This window comes from Amphiura filiformis, chromosome 5, assembly GCF_039555335.1.
Source record: "Amphiura filiformis chromosome 5, Afil_fr2py, whole genome shotgun sequence".
Taxonomy (NCBI): Eukaryota; Metazoa; Echinodermata; class Ophiuroidea; order Amphilepidida; family Amphiuridae; genus Amphiura; species Amphiura filiformis.
The window spans coordinates 24,340,616-24,361,730 of record NC_092632.1 but is presented as its reverse complement, the minus strand read 5'-3'; the positions used below and the strand labels follow the sequence as shown (position 1 = coordinate 24,361,730).

The 21,115-nt window shown below is 36.3% G+C and overlaps 1 protein-coding gene across 1 annotated transcript in view; it reads right to left on the bottom strand.

The window, feature by feature from the left end:
* Positions 1-21,115, bottom strand: part of LOC140152840 (dynein axonemal heavy chain 7-like) — an 83,992-nt gene that overhangs the window by 49,239 nt on the left and 13,638 nt on the right. Inside the window, 27 exon segments of the mRNA XM_072175361.1 lie at positions 556-777; positions 1,638-1,769; positions 2,308-2,487; positions 3,084-3,266; positions 4,180-4,329; positions 4,666-4,779; positions 5,468-5,602; positions 5,839-5,937; positions 7,152-7,364; positions 7,781-7,908; positions 8,549-8,820; positions 9,584-9,782; positions 9,785-10,049; positions 10,479-10,784; positions 11,281-11,367; positions 11,747-11,835; positions 11,838-11,932; positions 12,451-12,734; positions 13,466-13,730; positions 14,713-14,996; positions 15,405-15,708; positions 16,563-16,690; positions 18,280-18,300; positions 19,491-19,604; positions 20,128-20,286; positions 20,900-21,037; positions 21,039-21,080. Coding sequence (XP_072031462.1) covers positions 556-777; positions 1,638-1,769; positions 2,308-2,487; positions 3,084-3,266; positions 4,180-4,329; positions 4,666-4,779; positions 5,468-5,602; positions 5,839-5,937; positions 7,152-7,364; positions 7,781-7,908; positions 8,549-8,820; positions 9,584-9,782; positions 9,785-10,049; positions 10,479-10,784; positions 11,281-11,367; positions 11,747-11,835; positions 11,838-11,932; positions 12,451-12,734; positions 13,466-13,730; positions 14,713-14,996; positions 15,405-15,708; positions 16,563-16,690; positions 18,280-18,300; positions 19,491-19,604; positions 20,128-20,286; positions 20,900-21,037; positions 21,039-21,080 — 4,608 coding nt within the window.

Genomic DNA, 21,115 nt, shown 5'->3' with positions numbered 1-21,115 from the left:
GTCTTCTATATGGAGGTGTATGGATTTTAACTGGTATATTAGAACCCTCAGCCAGGTATGACCCAATATGGTAAATGTACAGGAAATGGTATTTTATGTTTCATCACTTTTCCAGACAAAAAGTTCAAAAAGAAAGTTTTACGGTCAGGACAAGAACAAGCAAACAACTTGTTTTTTAGGCCTTATTTCAGGCAATTGACCCTTCGCACGGTCATCTCAAAATAAGGTTCTACCTTGCGTGTTGTGACACGTTCCCCATGCGTTTGCAAGGAGAACCTTGTTTTGGTAGCAAGATGGCAGATCCATGCAAAGGGTGAATAATTTAGGCTCAAGTCCCTTTAACCAGGACTCAGTATGATTCTGCCAAAAACTTCACAAAATAGTCCAGTGACAAATATTTATATAAACTCAATATTCTGATCCATGCCTTTAAACTAGTTAAAAAAGAGTATTTTGAATGTCCTACTATAAAATTGTTGGTGGTGCAAGAAAAAAATCAACTCAAATGTCTGACACTTCAACATATCTAATTATTACATATTTTGTTCTCCATACCTCTTTGACAAAGCGGTAATCAAACACTGTCCCTTCTTTCGGAAGTGGTGTTGTAAATGGCTTCTTGGGTGGGTCCACAAACTCCAGAATGTGTAACTTTGTTCGAGTTTCCTCCGACAAGCCTCCTGCTGTGATTTCTTTAAGCAGCAAGTCAAATTTGCCGCGACCTACATCATCTATGCTGGCACCAATAGACCACACAAATGAGAATAGGAAAATGCCCTGTGGGTTGGAAACAATTATTAGTGCTATTACTTTTTTCATGTTAACTACAGTATATAGTGAATAGAAAAAATATCCATTTAATTTTAAATTGGGATGGTTTCCAGCTGGCCCAAGGACAAATCCACTGGCCCAGATATTTTAACATGTCATATTCATATTTATGCCAAAATCCCAACTGACCCAATGGGCCATCCAGACAATCTACTGGCTCGAAGAGAAAAACTAACTGGCCAGGGCCAATGGCTAAATCAACCCCTGTTATACACCCCAAGACATGACATTATTCTCCCAAACAGCAGGTGTATATTTCAAATGGATTCACCCATTCAGGTAATCCCATTTCAAATTCACACTCCCTGAGTGCAAGATTATCAGTCCAAGAGAACGCCAAATATGGATCAGGAGTATTACATAATAATACCCTGCTATGACAATAGCTGCACTAGGTTAATGGTATAATCTCCTTATGTGGTTAGCATGGCTGGGCCAGGAAATCCACAAGGTCAGCCAATGTATGTACATGTATTCGGTACATGTACCATATCTTTTACAATGGGTGATAAATTTCTGGTTTGTTTTATTGCAAAGCGCAACATTCGATATTCTAAAGCTTGGTCCAAATCCAAGAGAAGAACCAACTCTAGTAATTTATGTGGTTTCAAATTATATCAGGCGTTGCCTTTTTGATAGAAATGGTGTTTGTTGATGTGCACAGTTTCCCATTAGATCATAACATGCTGTTGTACATCCAAGGTCAAAGGTCTTTTAATCCATATTTGGCGTTGTTCTGGGACTGATTATGTCTTCCATAGTGGTATATTGATTTCAACAGGAACAGCCTGTATTTCTAAGCATACCTCAATCCATGCAATGACTTCTCTGTCCTCCATCTTGCTGATAGTTCCCTCTTCATGAAACTCATCCATCATAGTATCCATGAGGTTCATCAGAGATCTCACAAGGTTGGTATCATTGGTTGGCGATAATTCCTACACAACAGATTTAAATACAAAAGAGACAACATTTAGAGAATCAATTCTTTTTAGCCTATACATTATGTCTATCGTCTCAAATAACACAATTGATACCAATTGATGAGTTGTCCTAATGGTGTCATATGTTGTATGAGATGAGATACATAACAGACACTGAAGAGAATACATTAATTCTCATTCTTTAAAAGGTGGGTAGTTTGATCAGCATGTATTGAGTACTGCATCAATATGTTATAATTGCCTTATAAACATACCAAAGAACCATTGAAATTGCATAAACTTTCATACATATTGAAGAAGATAAAAAAGGTACTGATTGTAGTAAATTTCACTCATAATTCAAATAATTTTAGTATTTTAAGATCACTTTAGGATTTGCAGTATATTTTTCTAGTTTAAACCATTTTATTAAACACTAAAGCAACCAACAGCTCATATTTGTATGAACAATTTGGGGATAGTCCACAGTGTTTCTTCAAAGTTTTTTCCTGCTTTGAATTTTGATTGCCTTATTGTTCTCATATTGTTATACCTTGACTCCTGATTTGCGGACAAATTCCAAACAGGCTGGTACCATGCGGTCAAAGAGATCCTTCAAGACTTCTTTGTGTGTATCAGTCACAGAAGCAGGCATTGCATTAAGCCATGATAACATTGATGGTCTCCAGCCAAGCATGTGGGGCTCCATGTAGATCATACCACACCGAGATACCTGAAATATAACATGTATATTTGCAAAATGAATTGAACACTTTTACAGTAGGAATATTTTTACAGTTGAAAAAGAATACACAAATTATTTCGAACATGTACAGATCTATATGAAATATCAATTTCTATTACAGTTAAACACATTGCTACAGCATGGAACTGTCTACAAGATAGGCAAAAAACTTTTACACCAGAATCTTTTGATGGGTTAACTTGAATTACATTTGAATTAAATTTTGGCAAGGATGGCTTCAAACCCCAACCACCAGTCGACCACCATGCCTGGTATCAATGATCTGGTATCAATGATTTGGAATAGAATGCAGTTAGACTGCCAGTTCTACCAATGAACCAGCACTTGAGATTTGACACCATCCCTAAACAGAAGGAATTGAATTATACACAGTGCATGGAAAAAATGGATAACAAAAATATTAACATAATATACAGCACTGTTTGAAAATTTCATCTCTTATTGATAACCTACATACAATTGCATTCCAATGAGTGCAGTGAGCAACATAAATGTCTAAAGCTATCATGAATGGTTATGTTGAAATCTTAAGCTATATGATAAAAGCTCTCCTTTTTACTTACAGTAGCTGGAGAGGCAACTTCCAAATCCATAGGTTCGAAGATCAAGTTTGTGGTTGGCGCCAGCTGAATGATCTCACCACTCATGAGACACAGCTTCCTGTTGTCATCAAGCACTGTGTTCATGTTCTCAATCCAGATGGCATCCACAGGACCATCAAAGATCAGCCACTTTCGATCTGGAGTCTATGCAAACGGAAAAAAAAAAAGATGAACTGGTTGGTTAGTCACATACAACTTATACAACTTCAGCATAGTGGTTACCGCAAACAGGGAAGGGCTTATATTCAGAGCAATCAATTGATATGTGTGTATATCATTTAGGGTACCAAAAAGTCAAAAATCTGACAAAAGAGTACGTTTGAGAGGACCTCAAATACTTCTTTAGGGTATTATGGAAGCCCAGAAATATGTGGTTTTGAAAGTCCATTAATGAGCATGATATCCACCTTTGAATACAAGTGACCACAATCCTAACTCTAATCTCTTCAACTTAACCCTTATTCTTACAATGTGTGGGCATGTTTGTAAAAAGGGTATTTACACCAAGGGACGGCACCATCGCCTAAGTTTCATTAAGTTTCAGGTTTGTAGTAAGACACCAAGCATTGATGTTCATAAAATTTGCACAATATGTGCTTCAAACCAATAGTTCCCTATTGACACATCGTTCTCACCCTGTGTACGCAGTGCTTGGTATTCCAAATTAATGCATTTCACTAATTGATATTTGAATAAGTGGAAACAGATTGATGAGGTTTGTTTGTTTCTTATATCTCAAGAACGAAATTGCTCTTCTCCTTCACTGTTAAATTGCTTGTTAAAATTCAAACAGAGAACATGGATCCCCAATTCATGCAATATTATCATATGCACCACACTTGACAAATATAACCTCAAATAAGACTCATAGCTGAATGTGTCTTATGCTGGTTTCAGAGTGTCATACAGAGCAGCAGTGAACGTCATGACACTCTGAAACATATTCAGCCAAAAACAAACCTTCATTGTACATATTTGTCTGCATTTTAATAAGCACCCTCAGCCCATAACTGACTTTAGGGCCTAGGACGCTAATTAGGCTAAATACGGTACTCACTGTAGATGAAGCAAAGGCCCTGTAGCTAACAGCCAGGATTCCATCTGACCACTCATGGGATACAGGGTCAAACTGACCATATAGCTGACCCATTGTGATAGCCTTGGGGTTGATGACTGTGATGATCACTTTATTCTCATCCATCAAACCCTGTTGATAAAGAAACAAAAGTTGACATACCACCATCAGAATACAATAACAATTTGTGACTGAAACAGTGTAAATCATTCTCATAGATAGTCATATCATCATTCAACATACTGCTTGTTTCTGAGCGAACAATTATACATAAAGAGATGGGCTATTCCAGTTGAAATCCATACACCCCATGTGAGACAAGACCTTAATCTCCCTCACAAGGGGTGTCGATTTTAGATTTCAAATGTAGTCACCCATTCAGGTAACCCCATTTGAAATTCACACTCCCTATGGTCATATCTTCCATACAGGTATATGGATTTAAATTTGAATAGCCCAGTGCCATACCTTTTCAGCAATGTCCCCAAGGGCTCCAGCCAGTACTCTGTAGGCAGATGTCTTGCCACCAAATGGTTCACCAACAATCATGAAGCCATGACGTACAATCATCATTTCATACACCTGTCACACAAGAAACAAACACAGGAATGAGTTGTATGGTGAAGTAGTGTAAATGTATGCAAAATCTTCTATAATAGGCCTCACACGCCTTTCTCACTGGCTGATGTATTTGCCTCATCTATCACATTTAAAAAGAAAAAAAAAAGCGCAGTGATTTATAGTGCGCTACGCACAGGCACAACGCCTAGACGTTGATCCACAAGCCTCAGCAGCACTTTACAGGTTGTCGCTGACCACTACGGCCCCACATCATTCCATAAACCATTAAACAACAATTCAGGGACTTTGCTGCTTCAAGACCGCACACCCTAGACATTCCTCAAATAACCATCGCAACCAGGATCAGCTCCCAGAATTTCGTACGGGTTACAACGAGGCAATTAGCATTAAGTTCCTTGTCCAGGGGAATTTCAAGCTAACTCAATGAACCATTGTGCAACTGTACACAGCAAATTCATCAAATGAGGAGCTAGGCAATTTTATGAAGTGATTCAATAACTTAGCCAATCAATCAAATGTGTGAAAGAATGTGTATACTAGGTGTAACATGAATAGATCATACTTCATCATAATAATAATATTATTATTGCAGAAAAACATGCCACTAATATTATAGGATTGAATCTACGACTCATACAATCAGAAAATTTGTCTCCCATTCTTTTTAAACACTATTTATCCTTCTTACCTGTAGGATCTTGTCAAGGAAGACATCTGTCATCTGTAGATTCAATTTATTACAATTCTCTTGGATGGCTTCTGTTAAGGTAGCATAGTCTGGTTTGGGAAGAGTAGTGCCAGGGAATAAATCAGATGTGATGCCCTGAAACAAAAAGTGTCAAGTACTGTCAACTGCAATGCAGACATTATAGCTTATCAATATTATCATCTTTTTTAAGTTTATGACAGGAAAATGACCAAGGAATTACAAAAAATTACATTAAAAAAAAACAATGCAAAATTAAAATGAAAAATAACTTAACATGATATGATACAGACAGAGAAAACAACAGACACACACGCCCCCACACACACACCCCCACACACACAATGGTTTACCTTGAACAATGGAAGATCATGGGACAAGAACTTGGGCAAGTTCACATCATTGATAGAACGTAACATCAGAATATCCTCGTTTTCCTCTGGGTATTTCAGCTGAAAACAAAACAACATTCAATATTCTGTTAAGGTTGCTCATTATGTTCCTATTGGGTCCACAACTTATAAGTTCCCCCCTAAATACTTTTTTAAATAAATCGAAAAACATTTGACAAAATGCAAATGTGTAAAAATGTAACCTTATTTGTTTTACACATATGAACCAAATTATAGCATCACACGTCATTGCGTTTAGTCACAATGGTTCATTATGTAAAAAAAAGAGACCGCTTTAAACAGTGTTAAAAGTTGCATCTGAGTCCATAGGAGTCAGCTCTCAACCAATACAGTAGGCCAGGTCTATTCATGTGTTTGTTAAAGAAAACCTGACTGCTATGGACTCAGGTGCAACTTTTAAAACTGCCTCTTTTCTTACACAATTAACCATTGTGACTGAACGCAATGAGGTGTGACGCTATAAATTGGTCGATATGTGTAAAACAAATAGGGCTAGGCATACCTTTTTAAATTTTTACATTTCATAAAATATTATTAGACTTATTTTAAAAAGTATTGGAGGGAACTTATAAGTTGTGGACCCTATATAATGCATTTAAATGGGTATGATCGGATCTACAGTCTCATGCCCCATTTTTCTTCATCAAGACTGAGATTTTGGTATCAGAAGAAAGCTCATATTTTTTCCATTATCCCAAAACATTTTAATGCCTGAGATATATCTTGGGCAAATGGTATAGTGTGAACAAAAATTTGGTGAACTGTGTTAACCACAAACAGAATTATGTACCATCCAAAGAGGCCTTATTACATTGGGTTTTTTTTACTTCTTGTAACAAAACGCTGGTGCAAACAGTGCTATACTTCATTGGGCTTATAAATTGGGAAAATGACTGGGGTTTTGATACTGCAAGCATCAACAAAATCCCAACTTATGCTTGCATAAATGCACATAAGTGCATGTCAATCATGCAAAGTGCAGCTAGCATATGTACTGTGCTCAACTGTGTGTATGCCATTCTAATGATTGTATATCAATCCACTATGTTATCAAAATTCAAATCCAATTTGATTCTTTAAAATATATAAGCTGAACAAGTATAGGTCATGCTACCCTTCGACCCCTTTGAAAACTATTTGACCATCATTACATAAATACATGTTTGAAATTTATAGCATTGCAAAAGTTCATTCCATGGGTTTACACTGCTATTTGACAAGTATGTACATGATGTCAATTTACATTGTCTCACCTTAAGGTTTCCAGCAGCTGTGAGTACAGATTTGACAGCTCTCATACCATAATCGTAATGATGCTGGGAGGACAGTTGTTCAGAGCACAGACGGTATGTTGCTACAATCTTCACTGATAGTGGACGAGCATTCACAAATCCACATGAGTATAAGACAATCTCAGAAATCAAGGCGTAGTCTGGCACCATCATAGCTACAGTTCTGAACAAGGCCTGTTACAAATAAAATGAAATGACAAAACTATAAGACTATTGAAGAAATTATTCACTTTTAAGAAACAAAATTGATTGTAAAGCAAATACGTACTTGCTCATTTTAACTGAATTTTCAAGTATTTTTTTATATTTAAGTTGCAAATTTTAGTTCCAGTATTAGATTTAATTTACAAAATAATGTTTTGAACTACTGGATGAATGATCTACACCAAGATATTTCAAGTACATACTTCTTTTAAAAGAAAAGCTATTTATGACACTTTCGGCATGCAAAATTTACATAACTATCTCACAAAGAAAGAGTGAAACTAGTGTGATTTCCCTTTGGTCTATGCATGTTTGTATAAATGTATACCAGCAGCACAAACACTAGCCCCCCCCCCCCCCCCCACACACATACACCCAGGACATACCTTGAGGTTATCAGGCAAATCAGATCGTCCAGCATACCCTGGATTCATGGTGATAAACACACAGCAAGTAGGATCTAATTTGATCTCTGTGCCTTCAAATAGCAAGGTGTCTGCACCAGCATTGATACCTACAAACAATATATAAAGTTAAATAAGAAGTCAGAAGATAGAGATCATTTTTCACAATCCTAGTCACAAACTAAAATCTAGAATCACCCCTACTGGGATCTATTATTCATTTATTTTAGTTTTCATTTATTAAAACCATTGGCAGCAAACAAACAACAGCAACATTAAAATAGATCAGCATGAAAGGCTGCCAGTGCCCAACAACAGCGAAGGAAATTATACCTAAAGAGACAAGTGGACCCAAACCGTCACATGCTGGTCAAAAACATAACAAATAAATAACAGAACAAGAATAAATATTGCACAATTTAACAAGAGAGTAAAATCACATTCAAAAATACATAGGCATTATATAGAAGGTAAAAATTACAGGGTCCTAAGGTTGAGTGATAGTCTCAAAATGCTGATGCAATTTGTACTAAAAAATGTCAAAACTGTTGCACATATAGTTAGTGACATCGGCTGGCACTTGGGACCAGTATCTGGGAAATTTATGAATATTGTGATAAAGAAGAGTACATGGCATATTAACTGTTACTTTCTCATGTCAAAATCAGCAAACATGTTGATGAATATCTGTCAACAGCTGAGAATAATGCTGTTTAGAGATTTTGGAAAACATTCATAAGGACACCTTACCTCTTTGAATGGTGAGAATCTGCTGCGCCACAACAGACAATACTTCCAAATCGATTCGGTTGAACTCATCAAAGCAGGACCAAGCACCGCATGATGCCAGACCTTTGAAGAATTTACCCAGGGCGAGGTAATCTAACCCATCAGAGCAGTTGAATACAACACACTGCTTGGCCACAGCTTTGGCCAAATCTTTGGTGGTTTCTGTCTTGCCTGTACCTGCAGGACCCTCAGGGGCACCACCCAAATGGAGCTGTAGAGCTCCAAACAGTGTTCTGAAAGAGAAACAGAATAATTCTTATTCAGTAAGCATTCTTGAGGGTTCCAAGCCTTAACAACAAAATGGGGATCACATTCCTGGCCAAAGTTACCCTTTAACTTTGAAATATGAGAGTTAAAAATTCTTAATTTGAAGAAAATTTTGCATAACACATCTGAAAATGACTTAACATTAAATGTCTACTTTTTGAGAAAATTAGCGCTAAGGTCCAATTTTCATGTGTTTACAGCCCCCTGCAAACTGTGTTTTGACCTTGTCTGTTCATTCGCACATAATCATCACTCAAATGTTTGCTTTTCTGTTCCGATTTGTAGAAATCACATTCACAAGTTCTAGTAAAACATAATTTTCAACACTAGAATTGCTAATGTTGTACAAATTTGTCATTGTTTTAGCGCAAAGTTGGCACTAAGTGTGATAAACTTGACCCGGAAGCTACCTCAGGATTTAGTGGCATGAACCCTTGACCATATCAGTACACAATCTAATCAATTTTTCTAAATAGATGACCACTGAATACTCCTTGGGACTGCAGGGAAAACTTTTTATTGATTTTAAGCATTTTACAAAAGTTCAATTCTTGTGTAATCCTTGACCTTAATAACTCAATTTGCCCAATAGCACCTTTGTGGCACCCGGCAGATTCTCAATCTACACACCCCTGGTTGTTACTGAAAGTAAAATATTTACATCAGTACGCAACTTCACACCCATATGGACATTTTCCATGACAATTAGGTGGGTTTTTTTCAATTTACCTGTAACATCTATCAGTGAGCGGTGTGATGACAAGCCTGCCAGAGTTACCCAGATACTCGTAGCCATACGGCAACATAGAGTTAATCATCCTGGTCAACATCTGATTCTCGACCCAGTAATATCGCAGTTGACTCAACCATTCAAAGTCATTCTCATTGCTCACTTTATGATCCACCAGTTGCGCCAGTACATCACGGCGTGGGCGTCCAACACGACCAGTGCGCCCAAAGTGGTAATGCGATTCTGTTTGCTGAGCTTGCCACGAGCGAGAGCTACGATTTCATCGATCTGGGCATTGTTCAGTTGCAAGTAGGCATCAAGATCTTTATGGCCACTCACGATGGCTTTGTGAATCTCGCTGGTCCAGTATTTTTGTGAGACGCACAAAACGGCTTGGCCTGGCCATTCCATGACCCATTTGCCACGAGGTGTATTTTCATATGCATCTAGTGCTTCCCCAATGACCTGAAGATACAATACAACATGCAATAATACTTAATTAGTTATGATGACATTTGAAAAGCAAAGAAAAGTACTGTAATTTTGAGGTACATTTTGAAAACTAACTTAATCAATCTAACTTTTCATACTTATCACAGCAGATGTTAGATTCAGTTAAGTTATTCTACATTCACATCATGTCTGTACCTAGATGGAACCATTCCTGATGAAAATTTTCAATGGCCTGGGTGGCTGATGTGCATTCAACTTTCATGGTTCTATAACTGAAATATCTCCAGCAATAAATAACAATTTAGTTTGGATAGACTCTGAGTCATTGACTATAATACAACTAGGTGAAAAAGCTTTCTGACATCTCAATGAAGTCTTTTATACTAGAAAGTTCATGTTTTGCCAAAATGAAGGATAAACCTTGTTATGCTGTCTTCTTACCTTGTGTATACTGGTAATCATCAGTCCCTCTAACTCCAACAGCCATTTCTCCACCTGTCCTCTGGCTTTTGCAGTTGAGATACTTTCCTTCAATAAAACCACTTCCCCTTCACTACTCTTCATATGGGTGATATCAAGAATGTCTGTGAATTCCAGTTTAGCGATGCCTTCAAAGCACTTCTTGAGATGAGGCTGTACACGAGTGGGATCTTTTGTCTCAGACAAGATTTCCAGCAGCTCATCGTTAGACAGGAAGAAGAAGCGTGGAAAGTACAGACGTTTCTTTTCCAAGTATTCATTCAGACCCTGTTAAGGATGATGTCAGAGAGAAGGTAGAAAATTACAATTGAATACCACACTTCACACAATAAGGGTAGGATTTTTGAGCATAGAGCGTCATTGACGTTTAGGGGTCCATTTTTGGCTATATTGACACTTGGTTTAAAGCCTAAAAAATTGGCATTAACATTTTCTAGACTTGTATTTCATCTTTTAATGTGTATTTTGAGTACAGAAAAATAAAACCCCTAGAGGCCTGAAAGAACTTTTTTAAAGTCTAGTATTAAAATAGTATTTTTGCCATCATGATTTAAAAGTGGTTACAACATGCAGGGTATTAAATGTTGATAGTTATGCTATATAGGGTAGCAAATTTGCTGCCATCACTTATGCCATTTAGGGCTGATTAACAAGCCATGGGGAACACTTTTATATTAGAATGACAGTGTTGTTGCTCTGAAGTTGAGTGAGCAGTAGTTCTGTCAAAATCTTGTTTTTTTTTTCTGGGGGGGTCTTTTCTTACCTTTTGAATAAGTTCCAACAGCTCATTGGATTTCTTCAACCGCTCAACAACATTCTCAATCTCAGTCACTGCTAACACATGCTTGTCCTGTAGAAAGAAAATCACATAAACCAGCATCATAATATGTCATGTATGTTATTACAAACAAAGCAAGCTGATCAAATTGTTCTGAATTCTCAGTGCATATTCCCAATAATTACATTGGCTATTCCAGTTGAAATCTATATACACCTTATGGAAGACACAACTTTAATCTTCCACACAGGGAGTGTGAATTTTAAATGGGGTTACCTGAAAGGGACTCCATTTGAAATCTACACTCCCTGTGTAGGAGATTATGGTTGTGTCTTCCATACGGGGTATACATATTTCAACTGGAATAGCCCATTGATCTGAAACATAACTCTATAGCATTAGTTACTAGAATGTATTTAATAATGACATAATGTGTTTCAGTCATACTTACTACTGCTGAAGCTTTCATGATATCCCTCCAGTTCTTGTCCACCGTTGTGAAGCGTCTTCCTTCCTCTGGCATCTGTGCCATGATGTCTGTGAGCTAAAGATAGGCTCCAAATAAAGCCAGGTGGCCTGCACTTTGAGCCACTCATCAAGGATCTCTTGTAGCAAGAGCAGTTTTTCCTCCCAACCTCTGGATAAAATAAAAGTTATGACCATAATATCACCAGCTGGTAAATTACATGACAGTACATCTGCCACAGCAATCTTTCTCATGCCAGCACATAGTGTAAAATTACAATAGCATTTGGTAGCTTATAATTTACATTACACTAATCTTAACAGGCAGCCCATAGACCAACAGTGGTTGGCCCTTTATAAGCTCTGAAATGTACAGTAAACATAGCAAAACAAGGTGTATTTGGCCCTCAAATGCAGATCTTTGACATGTACTGACTCTTTTTTAGAAATATAATTTCTCCAGGCTCCATTGCTAAGCTTTACGCTCAGCATAGCATTCAGCTATATCAAAATGGGCAATAATGGAAAAGACAGGGCAGAATTACAGGAGGAGATCCAATTTTAGACGGCAGAGGAAAACTGGAATATTTGGTTACAAACCCATTATTAGGAGTAAGGGAAGAGCACAATAACCACTACACCAACCGGTCCTTCCACATTTTTCAAACATAAATTCACTTATTTTCTTACCTGATTCTCCCTTCAAATGGTTTGATGAATGGTGATCCTCTCATGGTCTGCGTTTTGACGATTTGATCATCTAATAATACTTGGATGTCGTCCACAGAGGACAATATCGAAGTACCCGTGTCACGGTAAGGGACGATTACAAACTCCATATCAGCCCATTCACCCACCATTTTATCCATAGCTTTCTCTAGTGAGTACTCCTTACTAGCTGACTCACTGATTGACTCAAATTTGACCAGATATGGTTCCAGATTCATGTCGATCATCTTGGACAAAGTTGTGTCCTGTAAGCGCAGATAAAATGAAGAAAAGCAAAATATAGTTAAGATGCAAAAATGTGTTACCTACTAAAATTGTTAGGTATTACCCCCTATTCCAGAAAAATACAGAACTAATTTTTTTGGATTACAAAATATTCATTTGGCTAAACAGCTAAATCTTAATCCTTTATGTAGTTCTAACTGGCAACAAAAGTCAAATTTTAATAGTTTTGCAATTAAAGGGAAATTGTGCCAAAAATAGGCAATTTTGCATGATTTCTTACAATTGCAAGTCACAAAATTCAAAGACTTGGCACAAGAATAGGCTACGAGTTTGCTCATAAATTTAGTTTTCTATGTTAATTTGATAATTGGTTATAAAAGATCTCTTTTACCAAACCTCATTAAGATTCTATTGCATGTTTTTGTTCAAAATTGCTCACATGCTATGTTTTTCGAGTTTTGTTTTTCTCCTGTATTTACTTACTATCTCAATTTGTTTACATCTTTTAGACAAATGTAATGTGAATGTAATGCGAGTAACCAGGCTTTTACCTCTATCTACTACATTTGAAGTTATTTCATATTTTCTATCACCCTAATTTAAACTATAAAAAACCACAGTACGCCAATTAACAGATAATGTTAAAAAGTGTAATGCGAGTAACCGTGGAATCGCCCAGTTCAATGATGTATATTTCACCATGCTAAGTTACAAAAACTGCAAAGAAGTTTATTAGAAGTATATTAAATACCTCATCTGGTTTGAGTGGGAATCCTACAATCTCTGACATTTGTTCCCAATGTCTGTCTCTCAAGCCTGGATTACACATGGATGCTACCAATGGAATGTGCTCCTTGAAACCTTCAACCTTCTCCTTCACACGTTCTGCTATCTTCTTAGCGTTGGGATTGTCACCGAACGTCTTCTCTAGCTTGTATAAGGTACGCCAATAGTTGCCTACATCTGCGTCGACAGTGTCTGGATCAACTTCATGGAATACTCCTTCCATCCATGCTCTGCAAAACAAAAGTCAGAGATCAGGCTTATTTGGACTAGGTTTGGCCTTTATTTACTGCAGTCCACAACTGATTTTGTTTACAAGCTTTTCCACTCGCCCTTGTATTTTCAAAAATGTTTGCGAAAAGCATTTTCATTTTTTCATCCAAACAAAGCTGGTATGTGAGAACTGTACAGTAGTACTAGATTAGTCAATATATGTTCATTTTTTAACCAGACTTGGAACATCAATGTTAACTTGTTGTAAGTATTTCTAAAAGATAATCATATGTATAAATTATGCAAATCATCTACTTAAGCAATATATTTGGCACTGAAAATCTAATCTGGTTGAGAAACTCTGGCCCTGCTACCCCCTACCAAGTTACATCACTGTACCCCATACAGATATCCAGATATTGGGGAAAAAGAAAATCCTAACCAAAATGGAATACACATACATCCACATATACAGTCACATATACACAGAAGTAAAACACCATTTCAAGATCCCTTTTATGGCTAAAGCCACAGGGATAAAAAATAATAATTTAAAGTAGAAAAAGAAAGTAGGGAAAATTTGACATTTGGCCTTTTTTTCTTATAACTTTACATCACAGACAGGTCAATCTACACCTTTTCTGAAAGGGAGGAATATTAAACAGTAGTGTAGTTTTCTATCCAGATTTGACCAACTTTAAAATTTGAACCCTGGCAGCCATTTGTATTTTTCCCCTTTTCTCTCTTTTGATGTTGCTGAGGAAGCCGTTCAGAGATAGATACAACAAAAACATTGTCCAAGGTTAATTATTTTGAAACCCATACTCCCCTTTATATGGCTTTACCTATAACTGCAATGAATATTTCAACTGCAAGTTACCCAATTGTTTATTCTATTTTAAATTCATACTCTGTGAAAGACTTTAGCTAATTCTTCAACAAGTATCAGTGGATTTCAAATGGAATAGTCCATTAAAAAAGGCACAATAAAATTTCACTTACTTGTGCTTTGTGTTAAACTCAACCGTAGTTTCGTACAACTTGTGATATGGAGTGAGCACATTGAGAATTTGGTTGCGCTGGGGGTAAGCTGATGTGTCCCAACCAAATGATTCCTCTTCTAAGTTGAATGCCTCTATCTTCTCAGCTGCTGCTTCCAATCTGTTCATGAGTGCCTGTCCTTTCTTCAAGTATCGGTTTACTTCTCCGAGGTCTCCAAAGGTGCTGAATTCTTCCATCTGCTTGCTGTAACCTTCCAACTCTTCTTGGAATCGTTCCCGCCTCAACTGTGGATACAAGGAAGCAGGGTTTTTTTCAAAGGTTCAAGTTTGGATACATATGAAACATAATAAAGTTGGTTGTGGCAACATTGTATTTGGATTGTCATTTTGTCAATACCCAATACCCAAAATGAATGGAAGTAATTATTAGAAAAGCTTGAAAGACAAAAGTAAATTTATATGATTAACATGTTTGAAACTAATATCAAACCAGTATTCTTTAAGTCTGTTGAGGCCATTACAATTGCAATTATTTTTCATTGGCATTTCTCGCAATGGAGTAATGCTAGGGACATCTTTGCAATCAGCCTTCCTAGCAAACTTTGAATTGATATTCCACTGCTATCAAACTATATATCACCATCTAATACAATTTTTATTCTACAGGGCATGTGTACTAAACAATTACCCTACCTTGAGGCCTTCTTGGTACTGTGATGTCTTCTCATCCACAATCTGTCTATGTTCTTGGAATATCTCTGGCATCCTCTCATGCCACTGGAATGTACTGCTATTCAATCTCATCTCAGCTGGTGAGAAGGAAGCATAATCAACGAGAAAAGCCAGCCTGTCTCTACTCAGTACCAGCTGCTTCTCAAGTTGGAAGATGGTCTTCTTTTCTACGTTGCCGATGTACTCTCTGAGTTCCATTAGTTTCTCTGTGTTTGGTGGAGTGGTGAGGGCTTTCTCTGCAATAACTTCATATTCTTCACACAACCTGAACAGAAAGGTCAGAAGTTGTATTGATCATGATAAATAAACTTTCCCACTTACTTTTTGTCGAAGTTAATGTTTCAGATATTGTGGTTAGGCAGGAAAAACCTCATGTGTCATTGGCTCATGAACATGTTTAAACCAAAATCGGCTATGTAACCTCTTGGCAGTTTTGTTTTAAACATGATCAAGTTCCACAAGTAAATGGCATTTATATTTATATGCCATTTATTATTTAGCTTATGTATTTTTATATGTGCAATGTATGTAATTCAGCCTTTGGCTGCGAAGTGCATTTTGTTCTAATAAACCTTGAATCAATAAGGAGGTTTTTCCTACCAATGACGACAGTCAAATGCATTTTTTTTTATAAAGGCACTAATGCCAGAAATTTCTTTCATTATGGCTGAAATACTAGTTAGTCTCTGTACCAGTCTGCATAATTGTTATATAATTTAAACTTCTGAAGAACTTTAGAAGAACAACTTAGATGATTAATTTACCACATGCATGGTATTCACTTTTTTCAAAATGCTCCTTAAACTAGGAAATCATCACATACTCTAGATATACACTGCTAGATTACACAAAATACCCATCCACCTGCAGATTAATGAGTTATCACAACTTTTCAGAACATTACAAGCAACAAGATTTCAATGGGTGTGCTGTCGGATTGAAAAGGTTGTCAAGCTTTCATCATGTATGACCTTGACTTCTTCAAGTAATGTACCAGTCTGAAAGAAGTCAGAGTCAACCTTTTCAATCTAACGACACAATCATTGAAACCTTGTTGCTGATTCCCTTGTGAAAGCCTCTTTCAGTACTTCATCCTATCTCCATGAAATAACATCTTACTTTCTGTTTGCATCTGCATGGTCTTTCAGCATGCGTTTCAGCAATCTTTCGCTGAGTGCTTCTGATCTCTTAGCTAATGCCCTGATGAGCTCATCACAGTGTAACTCAAACATGCCTAATTGAACCACCTGTGAACAAATCATATTATACTGTTAGGCATAGAACACACACTTGTCGTCAGCTTGACTGATTAGATAGAAGAATGACATATTTCACACTTCACAGTAGTAAATTTTTACCAATTAGATTTTAAAGAACCTCAAGAAGTTCTAGAAAATTGAGTGTGATTTAAATAAGCATGCAAGCATTGTTTGTTCACACTTTCTCAAAATAATCTATGTTTTTTATTATCTCTGTTGATTTAGAAGCATCAGTGGTAGAACAAAAGGCCGGTGATCATGTGGCCCCATCAGTACATTGTAACACATTGGTACAATTTTATTCTGGGAGCGGGTCAGCTTGGATTTGGAAGACACCCTTTCAGAAATTGTTGAGATCTTTAGGCCATCAATACATTTGCAATTTTGTGCGAAAAGCTGGCTACGCCACTTAGAAGCATCTTATATTAGGCTGAGTATTTCTAAACCAACACCAGAGATCAGTTGACTGTTCCTCATAATAACTGGATAATCACATTCTTCCTTCAGAACTGAAAAAGTAACAAATACACGCAAGTAATCTTAGAATAATAGATTGTGGTGAATGTTATCTACTTGCTGTCCATGACCTTGTGGTTCAATAAAAAAAATCAGTGATTGATGTTGATGTGCAAAATGAAACTTACTGATGGTATTGTCAGCATTCATTGATACTGCATAGTTTTGAAAACTTATTTGTTCATACTGTATATTCCCATTAAAACATGTTGAGGGTTCAGTGCAACAAAGCCTTATCTCCATTGGTTCCCCTGGGTGGGTAATGTTGTGTATAAATGTAATCAAGCTTATGAATAACATTCCCCAGGGGAGCTAATGGAGATGAGGCTTTGTTGCACTGAGCCCCTATGTGACACTTCTGTGTGAACTACTGTTGCTTTGTTCAGGCTATGTCTTGACAAGCAAAAGATTTTACACTATGATAGTCAAAATGTTATTCTTAAATGAAAATGAGCTAATGCTTTAAGAATTAAGTTGTGCTAAAATGTCTACAGGAGATTTGAAAAAGTGAGGTTTCATTATCACACAGAAAGATCTATATGACCCAAATAACTGAGAAGATAAAATACATCCACAAAAAAGTATTTTCCCATCACCAAATTTATAAGAATGAAAATATTAGAAGTTCATTACAGTGGTTGGAGTTTGCCATGGTATCATAAGACGTACATAAAATGATATCAACAGAAACTTCGTGAAGAAATGAATATATGAATTTGTAATGTGTCAGTACAAAGCAATATAACCCAAATTAATTGAGATGAGAAGTCTACATAAGAAATAAAACATAATTATAAGGGCATATGAAAACAGATCTGTTGGGAAATATATTGAGTACATATTTCAAGATAGAAACACAGAGCTACACAGCAAATCAAGATAATTATACACACTTTAATTAATCATTCAACTACTTGATTTTCACAGAGGCAATGCAAACTGGAACGAATCAGTTCAATATAGACTGGTAAGCAAATTTTGATTTTGTGTTTCTTATCAAAGCGACTGCTTGCCTCTTATGAAAGTCAAACAGCCAAAAAGTCAGTGCATTCTTAACAAACCTTCCTCTGTTCCAGTCCATCCTATGTGCAAAATGCAAACAAATAGGCAAAAAAGCAATAAAGCAATAATACAAGCAGCATTGCATCTATATACATTAGAACACTAAAATCTTATATTTACAGAAACTTAAAATACATTGCAGCATGAAAACTAAAAATATATTATAAATCAAGTTCAACCCTGGAATATATGCAATGGATTTAATGTATATAGCCAAGAGGATATACAAAATTTGTTGATATAAAAGGCTAGTATATAGTCTGGGATTTTCAAAGCATTTTACCACTACAACAGATATTGCATTTTTGGTTTTCCTTTCGCAGCAATTTTCGGCCGTGCGCTCTGTTCTCGGTTGCCATTTCAGCTAAATAATTTGCCTTTTTCAGGGTTATGATTGTTTCCCTTCTTTACGTTTTCTGCAGCTGAAGACACTGTGGCAAATTTTAGCCATCTGCTTCTGCCACAATGGAAACACCCCCAGAATATACTGGCCTTAGGTATATGTAAGGTGCCTTGCGGATATATAAACTTAGTAACAACAAAAGTGGATCAAATTTGAGAGTCCAGGACAATTATGATTTAATTTTATAACATTTATGTTCGTAGATGCCGTTTGGTATGTAAAACAAAATAACAACAAACTTGAGGACCAAAAAATATGACGGGGTTTAGAAAATTTGAAACACAAATGCGTGAAAAATGTTGCTACAATGGTGGTAGCATATGGAAACATGGAATAAATATGACTAGATGTTGAGTTCTATAATCTAGGTTGTAATATGGGTGCTTTGTTTAGATGGCATTGGATGGATGTCATATAACATACCCATGCTTTACTCTGTCCATCAAGTGGTTTCCCCTGATAGAAGGTTAATCAATATTAGAATACATTTTTGAGATACGATCATAAAAGCACTAAATTCTAACTAGACACGATCATATTAAATAATATACAGCAATGATAATTAGAAGCAGCATTTTTTAAAAGCGATTATAGATTTGACTTGTTAAATAGCTACTTATTAAAAAATATAGTGTCAGAAAATAGCCAACACTTTTAAAATTAATATTCATTTTAATTTAATCGCATTTGGTACATTTTCAACATAATTGTGCACATTTTGACATTTAATTCATCCCAATACCTTACACTAATTCACTAATTGACCAATTTGTAACAGTAAATATCAAAACAAGGCCCTCTCATTACCTTCCGTGTGTGGAACTGGATTTCTTCCATCAATTCTCTGTACTTTTCCACTTCTTTAGTATATTCATCAAAGCTGTGTTCTTCGGACATGAATCTCTCAACATCGGCTTCAGCCTGCAGTGAAGAAAAAACAAGTGGACACTTACTCAGTTAACTATTAAAACAAGTGTATGTGGCATGGCATGATTGCTCACACCAGTGTGGGACAAGCCTTGAAACAAAAATTTCAAATTAGTCCAGCAACTAAATCTTTAGCGGGAACTTTCGTTCACATTAATCATATACCTCATTGCACAAAATCTTACTTGACATAGCATATTGAATGCGGTGTTTACTGTGTGGTCAAATATGTATTTGACCACACAGTAAACACCGCATTCAATATGTTCAAAACACCGCATTCAACATGTTCAAATCGCTAGAAATTGATTGGTTGAATATGTTTTGATGGTCGTTAATGATCAGTGTTTTTCATAAAAATCCTCCTGAAAAGGTCTAATGTGGATTGCTACGGAATGTCCAGCGTTCTTTGCCTTTCGTGCAACTGGTAAGAGTTTTATAAACAGCTTATCCAAAACGCAAAATAAAAATAAAAGAATTATATCGCATAATTATTCCTTTCTCTATTTCTCATTACCTGTTTGGATATTAAAAACTGGTACTTGTCATAGATTCTGAGGTGATCTGTTGGTCCAACACTCTCCTTCTCTACAACTTCATGGACTCTCTCCTTGTGTCTCTTCAGAATGTCTTCAAGTATGACTGGACGCAGTACAGATTTAGCTTTTGAACCAGTCTGCAAATAAATACCCAAAATAAAGGTATGTTAAAATAAAAGTCATGTACATGTATGTTACATAATGCGACCATAGTTCTCACAAAACATGTTATAAGAACAACTTTTGAGACAAAGGCCTTTAAAGATACAGATACATGTATACCATAAGCTTTGTCAAATTGAATTTCTGGTGTTCTTGGATGTGGTATCCGTATTATTTGATGGTACAAAAGTATTTAAGAAAGAGTGATAATTGCTTGATTTTTATTGACCCCTATTTAGTACCAAGTAATTGAGAAATCCATTGCTTTATTTCTCAGAATTGCATTTACCTCAATACCTTGACAATTTGTACCAAAATTGGGTACACAAATTTACTGTAATTTTCAAACTTCTTTTCTAATGTGTACTCTTAACTTGAATCCACCATGCCTAAATCTAAGTTAGTGAATAGTACTAAACTTTTGAGGGGTCATCCTTGATTGATTACAGTGACTGATTATGAGTTTATTTTCTCCTAATTTATTTGGAATGATCTTGCATGACAGATGAATCATTTGACACATGATACATTGCTCTGAAAGGATTTTCATAACAAGTTTTATCATCTTTTAGTATCACCAATTCTTACCCATTCTGAATAGAGTTTGGTCTCAACTCTTGGTACAACACTGACAGCCTTTATCATGACATCGAAGACATTGAGTAACACTACCTCAAAATCTGTGAATGTTGGCTCAAACTTGATATCTGTGCCATCTAGGACCATACTGAAGAACAAACCCAGAATGTTGATAGGAATTAGCAAAACCCTGAGTGAAAAACAAACAAAAACCATTAGTGGAAT